The sequence below is a fragment of the Podarcis melisellensis genome (genome assembly GCF_964234715.1).
Source record: "Podarcis melisellensis genome assembly, chromosome: 16".
In the NCBI taxonomy this organism is placed as follows: domain Eukaryota; kingdom Metazoa; phylum Chordata; class Lepidosauria; order Squamata; family Lacertidae; genus Podarcis; species Podarcis melisellensis.
The window spans coordinates 77,499-86,374 of NC_138533.1; the positions used below are offsets into that span (position 1 = coordinate 77,499).

The window sequence follows — 8,876 nt, forward strand, 5'->3', positions numbered from 1 at the left end:
AGGCAGACGCTCCCCCAAGACATGGCTGGTGATAGAAGGAACACGGCTTCTCAGGGCCGGATGGGAGAGAGCAATGGGGAAGAGGAGGCACTGCAGGCCCTTGCCCCTGTTCTGCCCCTGGGCGAGAAAGAGAGATTCAACCACAGCCTCCTGGCCTTGATTGTTAGGAGAAACCTCCCACGCCCTATTCTGCTCACAGAGATAAAACCTACAAAATTCATTGGGGAGAGGGAAATGTAGCTCAGAGGATCTCCCAACCGCTATGAGTGCCCTGGCCAAACTACAGTTCCCAGGATTCCTGGGGGAAATCCATGACTGCGCAAAGTGGTGTGGTGCTGCTTCTCCCCCCCCCCACATGGGGGCCCAGCTGTTACCCTGCAAGCCCCTCGGAGGCACAAAGCGTCCCCAGGAAACACAGAAGCTGCCTGAGGCCCCTGGGTTAGAAAGGGAGGGAAAGGAGTCCGAAGGGAGTCGGAGGGTGGAGACTGAGGGGAGCCCAAACAAACCATACTAAAATGTTCTGAGGGAAGGCAAGTTCATTTAAAAGTTTTATTCTTTTATAAAATCTCTTTCCAGACAGTTTCATAAGATAACGAATAAATTACTGAATGAGAGCTTTATTTTGGAATACTGAAAAAAAGAGAGGCTTCTCTAAGTACTAAAATGTTAAGGGAAATAAACTAGAAATTGCTTTTTTTTTGTTTCTGTTTAGAAAAAAATAGTAATACCCTAAATACAGAGACATCATAATTCACCCAGAAATTCTGCCACAGTGAGGGGGACACGCCCTCCAAAAATGGAAAACGGGCTCCAATTTGAAAGACAACAACAACAATGAAGAGAACACAACAACCCCAAAGTGGAGGATGTGAGACCAGAAGACCGGGGATTTCGAGGGCTGCTGGATCAGGCCCAGCAGCAGAAGAATCTGAGGTGGGGCAGCAAGGAAAGAGAGCAAGTGTGTGTGCCCCAGCAGAATTCCCCGCCTGGCTCCTCCCACCTGGAATCTGGGGAGGGGAGGGGTGGCAAGAGAGGGCCCGCCCCACAGTCACAACGGGGTCTGGGCAGAGGCCCCAGAAGCCCAGAGAGTGGGAAGCCCAGGTTCATCCAGGGGTGGAAGCCCAGAGGGTGGGTGCTGCCGCAGGCCGTGGAGCAGGCTCTGCTTGCCGCCCTCACCCTGGGCTGGGGGCGCCTGAAAAGCCGCCAGCCTCCTGGAAGTGCACGGATCCCGCTAGCACTTAGCCCAAGTACTGTTAACAGTGATGTGTCCTTATGGCTTTGGGGGAGAGATCACAGGCCACGCACTTTCCAGTCCTGTCTTGTGCTGAAACCCAAACACTGTCATCGAGGAGACCGCCAGGAGAGCTTCTGACGGGAAACAAGGAGGGGGCTGCCCCCAAACCCACAGAAGATGAGAACTCTCCTCAGCCCGGAAGGGGAGGGCAAATGGTCTGGAGCACAAACACAGAGAGACACGAGAAGAACCGGGCGGGGGGCAGGGTGGGGCAGCTACAAAAGAGCACTCAGGGACTGCCTGGGCTGCCCCACCTCCTGCAAGGTGGGCAGTTCCAAGGGAGTGAGCAGCGCTGGTCTCCCCCCAGCTGACAGGGGCCTCGTCCATGTCGCGTTGGCTACTGGAAAGAAAAGGGGCTTGGGGGTGCCAGGCAGCCTAGAGGGCTTCTTGGGGGGCCAGAGCACTCCTCTGCCAAAGACCCCTGCCGGGAAAGGCAGCAGAGGCCCCCCCAGGCACATGGCCTCGCGCCCTTCTTCCCTCCGCAGGCCCCTCTCTTCCTTTCACGCAACGTGGTCTGGGGCTGGCAGCTTTTGCCTGAAGGGGCTCCGAGGAGGCAGACGGGCCCTAGAATCCATACTTGGCCTGCGTCTGACGCCGACTGAGCTTGTTCTCGGCCCACGTGTTCTTCAGCTCCAGCTCACGCTCTTTTGCCTGCCCCAGAAAGAGAGGGAGGAGGCTCAGAAGCAAGGCCCTTCGCTTGGCAGGGCGCCTGTCCCACCCGCACCACCAAGCGCCGACACCAAGACACCCACCCTGCCCCAGTGGCCTGACCCACTCTTGAAAAGGGGGCTTGGTTTGGGGTTCCTGGACTTCAGGCGCAAACGGGCTGGACTGCATCTCCCATCAGCCCCAGCGGTCAGCCTGGAGGTGATGGTGGATGTTGCAGTCCCAAGGTGTCTAATTTGTAAGAGTTTGGAAAATCAATAAAAATAATTGGCAAAGTGTCTGGTGGGCCATGGATGGCCCACAGCCCCTGCTCTAGAGCAAGCCCTGCGGGAGCCCTGGGCAGAAGAGGACCCACTTTGCCAACTGCGGCGGCTTCCAGGGCACAAGATCCAAACTAGGGTGACAAGATCCAAACCCGGCAGCCTCACCTGGTGAATCAGATACGTGATCTGGTGCTTCCTCCGCTGTTGCCCCGTGGGCTGCTCCCCTTTTTTCTGGAGAGAAACAGAGACAGGAGTTGTGATTACCAGCAGAGCAGGAGGGGGGGAGGGAAGGCTCCCCCTGAGAGGGAACGGAGGGGCCCCCTCACCTTGCTGAAGGACTTCATGTTCTGCTCCTCTGTCAAAGACTTGGTCAGCCACTGCTGGGCGCCGCTCAGCTGGTCGTCCCCCTTGATCTCCACAAAGTTGATCTCTTCCCGCCCGCGGTTCCGCTTGCCTTGCAGACGCTTGAACTGAGCAAGGGACGGGAGGAGGGAAGAGGGATTCAGTCTGCTGAGCATCCCAAACACCACTAATCCCAGGCCCACTGAGGCTGGGCTGGAGCTGAAACAGCCAGAAGCCCCTTTTGCAGTGTCCACAGCCAACCAGCCCCCTCCTGGACCTCCTGTGGAAGAGCAAGTGGATGCAGATGAACTGCCTCCTTTGAGCAGTCCCAAACCAACCTCTAACCTTCACTTCCAGGGGGGAAACCACTTTCTGCTCACTCAGGGGACAGAAATGGGGGTGGGAAGAGGGAGGGAGAGGCCACCCTTTCATAAGACCAGAGAACAAAACCTTCCCCTTCTGGGGGTCCTATCCTGCCCCCCCCCCCTGGTTCTAAGCAGAAGGCCCTGTTTAGAGTTGCTGAAAGCTAGAAGCCAAGAAGATGTCAGACCTGCACCCACGCCTCTTGGCTGGGGCTGCTTGTCCCTACCTGCCCGGCAGCCTTGGAATCCAAGTTCTGCAGTCCCTGCCAAGTACCAGAGACCCCCTCACCCCCAAACGCTGGCAGGGCCACCACAGCCGGAGGAGAGGGTGCCCCACCCCGCCAGTAAGGGGGCCCTGCTGAGAGCAGCTTCTCACCGCTTCATCGTCCATGAAGGAGGAAGAAGCGCCTTCGCTGCTCATCTCTTGGGGCGGGCCCAGCTCCGGGTCTGTGTCCGAGTAGTAGCTGCTGCTGCTGTAGTAATCCTGCTGCAGAGGAAGCCAGGTGGAGGAAAGGATCTCCTTAGCACCAGGAGAGGAATCTGCTGCAGGACCAGCCACTTTGCCTGCCACCCCCCCCATGCCCATCCCAGCCTCCTTCCCGGAAGCCGCTCGCCCTCCCCACTGTGCCAGCCACCCTTGAGGCTCAACCCACCAGCTGCAGAAGGAGCCTCTGGCTCTGCCCCTCTCACCTGGTAGTAGGGGCTGGGGCCGCCTGCATCGCTGCAGCCAGGGTAGAGCGCATAGTGCTGCCCGCCATAGTCTTCACCAGGCTTGGGGGCCCAGCCGTGGGAAGCCGAGCTGGCCCCCGGCCCCGTCTTGAACTCCAGCGGGGCGTTGGCAGCTGCGTCCTGGCTCTCGGGCTCAGGGTCCGGCTCCGTCCCAGGGGGCAGATCATCCGGCACCACGAGGCCAGGGTAGGTGTAGGCCTCTGGACTGAGGGCTGGTGCATCGCTCCGGTCGGACAGGGAGAAGTAGTTCTCGGGAGCCACCTCCTCGTCGCTGTCATTCTCCTCCTGCGTGATCTGCTTGGTCACCTGCAGGGCGGCGCTCTTGGCGGCCGCCTTGATGGCTGATGGGGAGGGAGTCGTGGTCGCCGTCACGGCCGAGGGTGCCTTGAGGGGAGGCTTTGGCTTGGAGGGGGGCGGGCCTTTGGCAGACTTGGCTTCCGGGGAGCTCTCGGCAGCAGCAGCAGCCGCTTTCCTAGAGAAAGCATAAGGGAGCAGCAGCCGATTCGTCTCTTTCACCGTCAGGTTCTTGGGCTGAGGAAGTAGAGCAGACAAGCCGGAGCCCTCGCTCTGGGCCTGGAGGGTGGAAGACATAGGGGAAGGTGAGGCAGGGGCAGGAAGGACTACATCCACCTGGGCCTGCTGGCAAGGGACGGCGGGAGCCACAGCAGCCCCTCCTTCACCCAGGAAGCTGCACCATGAAGCAACACCAAGCCAGGCAACAATAGCTGCCTCAGGGCAGGAGCCAAGCAGGAACTAGCCGTGCCTTCCCAGAAAGACACGAGCTGTGGCTGACCGTGAAGCCTGCACTGACTGATCGACTGAATTTTGTCTCACATGTGAGATTTCACTAACATGACTAATCCAGAGAGGCAACTGCCTGACTAGGGGCAAACATGAAAGCAAGGTGCTCCCCCTCCCCCCCCTTACAGGAGCACCACTTGCCCAAGTCCTCACCTGGAAAGAGGGATGCTTCTTTGCTGGTTCATCTTCCTCGGAATCCGACTGAAAGAGAGAGAGCAGAACTGAGTGCAAGGAGAGAGAGAGAGAGAGAGAGAGAGAGAGAGAGCGCTATTTTGAATCCAATGCAGATCTGGACTGGGACAGAGGGAGACAGTGTAAAAGGTCTCTACATTTTCAACTAACTTATATATATATATATCTACCTCTGTCCCAGTCCAGATCTTTATTGGGTTCAAAATAGTTTTTTACACAGGAAATTGTGTGAACATGTGGAATTGTTTTGTCATTGTTTGTATATATGAAATTGCTTCTAACAATGATGCTACCAGAAATTTTATGGGACTTAATCACAAAGGCAATAAAGTAAGTAACAAACAATCCTTCTCTCAACTTAATTCACTCAGATCTTAACACTGCTAGGCATATGGACTGCAAAAACCTGTATTTGCAGTACAGTTTTTTCTTACGTTACATTAGTCCTACTCAGAGTCACCTACTGAAGCTAATGGATGTGACTAAATAGGGTCCAAAAATTTCAACTGGTCTACTCTAACTTAGCTAAATAGAACCCGCGTATTGTTTGTATTGTGGGCCTGGGATGACTTATGCATGAGAAGGGTGCACATAAATTTTACTTGAAAAGCAAAAAAAAGGTTTCCCGTTGCATGGATAGGAAGAAACATTTGGCAACTCCTCCTCCCTTCCCTCCTGCTGCAAGTAAGTGATAAGGACAGATCCAGCAGCTCCTAGAAAGCAGAAACAGCAGCTGTCTTTGTGTGGAGCTTTGCAAGAGTGAGCACCAGCCCCACTCCCTGAGGCGAGTGCCCTTATCACCACAGCCTTCCTTCTTCGCCCTCCAGTTTTAGCTTAGAAGTGCGATCCAAAGGTCAAGGAAGGAATCGGACCACAAAAGGCAAACCTTGGCACTCCAGACAAGCAGAATGATGAGCATCTTGGATTCCAAAAAAAGCAGCAGGTTCCCAAGCTCTCACAAAACCTATCAGTTGTTGGGCAGCGCCCACTGCGGGTTCAGAGAGGTGTGGGCGGGGAGCCTTGAGTTCATCAACTCTTCACCACTTGCCCATGTTTGCTCCCTCTGCTTTTCAACCAGCTGCAATCTACCAGGTCCATCTCCCTTCATATACACTGACTGGCACACGACATTCCCAGTCCTACTTGCAGAAGTAGGGGATTGAGCCTCCTACCTTCTGCATGTAAAGCAGATACTCTAGCAATAAGCTGCAGGCCTTTCCCCCAAATAAAGTTAAGGTTCTAGTCCTCATGTTTCTAAATAATACAGAGTCGTCTAAATAATACTGAGTCCATCTTACTGAGTACTGTCCAGACTGGCAGGTGGCAGTTCCCCAGAGTTTCAGGCAGAGGACATTGCCAGTCCCACCTGGAGACAGCCCACCCAGACCCACTGAAGCAAACGGACTTGATAGCCACTGTCAGTCGCAATGGGTCTCCTCTGAGTAGGGCAAGATCCCACTTGGGTCCAAAGTAACAAAATGAATTTCACAAAGGACAAATGTAAGGTTCTGCACTTAGGCAGGAAGAACCAGCTGCACAAATATAAGATGGGGCACCTGGCTTGCCAGTAGTACCTGTGAGAAGGATCATGGGGAAGACAGGCGAACTAATACCAGTGTACTGGAAGAAGCAAAGATCACCAGTGTTGAAGCAATGATTCTTCAACATCAACTTTGTTGGACTGGTCATGTTGTGTGGATGCCTGATGATAGTCTTCCAAAGCAACTACTCTATTCCAAACTTAAAAACGGAAAGCGTAATGCTGGTGGTCAACAAAAGAGGTTTAAAGACTGTTTCAAGCCAAATCTAAAAAAATGTAGTATAAACACTGACAACTGGGAAACACTGGCCTGTGAGCGCTCCAGTTGGAGAACAGCCTTTACCAAAGGTGACATAGGCTTTGAAGACACTCGAACTCAGGACGCAAGGGAGAAACGCGCTAAGAGGAAGGCACGCTTGGCAAAGCCACACCGTGATCAACTCCTGCCCGGAAACCAATGTCCCCACTGTGGAAGGACGTGTGGATCCAGAATTGGCCTCCACAGTCACTTATGGACTCATTGTTAAAACCATGTTTATGGAAGACAATCTTACTCGGCTATGAATGATCACCAAAGAAGAAAAAGAAGGGGTCTTGATAGATCACATGGCCCAAAGGTGTGATGCAGCAGCAAAAAAAGGTAACACTATTCTAGGCTGCATCAACAGAAGAATAGTGTCCAGATCAAGGGAAGTCATAGTCCTGCTTTATTCTGCATTGACTGTGTTCAGTTCAGGGCACCACAATTTAAGAAGGATGTCGACAAGCTGGAAGGTGTGCAGAGGAGGGCAACCAAGAGGATCAAGGGTCTGGAAACTAAGCCTTATGAGGAACAGTTGAAGGAGCTGGGTATGCTTAGCCTGGAAAAGAGGAGACTGAGAGGAGCTAGGACAGCCATCTTCAAGAAGGGCTGTCAGATGGAGGAGGGAACATGCTTGTTTTCTCTTGCTCTGGAGGGGAGGACTCAAACCAATAGATTCAAGTTACAAGAAAGGATATTCTGACTAAACATCAGAATATGTTTCTGACAGGAAGAGCTGTTTGGCAGTGGAACAGACTCCCATGAGAGGGGCGGACTCTCCTTCCTTGGAGGTTTTTAAGCAGAGGCTGGCTGGCCATCTGCCCTGGATTCCTGCATTGCCGGGGCTTCGACTGGATGAGCCATGGTGTCCCTTCCAACTCTAAGACTCTATTATTCTAATGCTTGTTGATAGCTTTCATAAAGATACTAAATATTTCATTTAGTATTTTATGCTGTGTAATTTGCTACAGTATGAAAAACTGCTTTCTGATTTAATAGCGAGTTCTTAAATTGTACATGTTTCCTGCAGGAAGATGTGGCAAGATGCCAGCAGAGTCGGGTCAGCTCCAAGCATATTGTTTTCAAGGTGCTACCATGAGACCCTCGGGGCTGCATTGCACACCAGTCCTACTCAGGAGGAGACCCACTGACGATAAGGGACAGGGCCAAAGGGGGACGCCAGTGGCACCATGCCTCCGTTGCCAGGGGTCTACTCTCGAGTCGGCCTTGCGGCTGCGGGCTCCTCCTGTCCCTCCCTGCCGAGGAAGCGGGCCCGATCCTGCGCCCTTCCTCCACGAAGGACCCCCAGGACACTCACGTCCCCCAGATGAGGCGCCGCGATCCGCACGGGCTGCGTCCTCTTCTTGCCCGGGGCCCGCTCGGAGGCGGCCGGGGCCAGAAGCGGCGGCGGGGACGAGGCCGGGATAGGCCGCGGCGCCAAAGGAAGTGGGAGGCCGGCTGTGAGGGGCCGGTGGGGCTGGGGCAAAGCGAAGCCCGCGCCGGCCTTGGGCGGCGGGAGGGCGGAGAAGAGTCCGCGGCCGCCTCGCCGGCTCAGCTCCCGGCCCCTCTCCCGCTCCTCTGTCGCTTCTTCTTCTTCGTCGTCGTCGTCGTCTCCGTCTGTTCCTCCTCCCTCCTCCTCGGCCGCGTCGCTCTCCTCCTGCTCCTCCTCCTCGCTGCTGGCGTAGGCCACCAAGGACATGGCCTCCCCCTCCTTACCGCCGGCTGCTCCTGCTACGCGAGGCCGAGGCTGCGCCCGCCGCACTAGGCCGCGCTCGCTGGAGCGTGAAGCCCGCTAGGCCGCAGCGGTCGCCATGGCAACGCCCCGCCGCCGGAAGGAAGGCCGGGTGAGGAGGCGGGCTCTGGGCTCCCCCCGCCCCCTCTTTCCCTTCTTCCTTCCTTCTACAGAGGCGGCTCGCTCCAACCTCCGACTCGGCTCCGGGCAATGGCGGCCGCCGTGGGAGGAGGAGGCGGCGCGGGGGCTCTCGCCTTCTTCCTCCCTCAGTGCGGGAGCGGGGAGGGAGAAACTACGACTCCCAGGAGCAGCCGCGCCGGAAGTAGCCGCTGGGCCAGCGGCATGGTGGCGCGCGGTGGCTGCCGGGAAGCAGAGTCCTGGGTGGCGTCCGCTCAGCTTCCCTTTCCTCCCTCGCCTCCGACCTCCAGGGAGGGAATGGCACGGCTCCCATCAGGCACTTCGCCAGCCCGCCCGCCCGCGCGCGCGCGCTCAAACCTGCCGCGGAGCCAAAATGGCCGCGGGGGCGGGGCGGGGCGCCTTTGTCAGCCGCCTGAGGCGCCTGGCCCGCCAGAGGCGGAGGAAGCCTCGAATGGGGACTCCTCGCAACGCGGCTGCGGTTCATCCCCTTTGCCAGCCCCTTAGGCTCTCTGCCCC

At 56.1% G+C, this 8,876-nt stretch overlaps 1 protein-coding gene across 2 annotated transcripts; it reads right to left on the reverse strand.

Moving 5' to 3' along the window:
• Window positions 1-535: 535 nt before the first annotated feature.
• PRCC (proline rich mitotic checkpoint control factor) lies at window positions 536-8,718 on the reverse strand. 2 transcript variants are annotated; one of them, XM_081891675.1, is made up of 7 exons: window positions 7,809-8,718; window positions 4,611-4,658; window positions 3,618-4,229; window positions 3,304-3,411; window positions 2,550-2,693; window positions 2,389-2,454; window positions 536-1,945 (listed from the first exon to the last, which is right to left on the reverse strand). In XM_081891675.1, exons 1-7 carry the CDS (start codon window positions 8,187-8,189, stop codon window positions 1,859-1,861), a joined length of 1,446 nt encoding a protein of 481 aa, XP_081747801.1. In that variant the 5' UTR covers window positions 8,190-8,718; the 3' UTR covers window positions 536-1,858. The 2 variants fall into 2 exon arrangements, with proteins under 2 accessions (XP_081747801.1, XP_081747800.1); XM_081891674.1 differs by having other exon boundaries at window positions 3,304-3,414; window positions 7,809-8,714.
• Window positions 8,719-8,876: the final 158 nt, after the last annotated feature.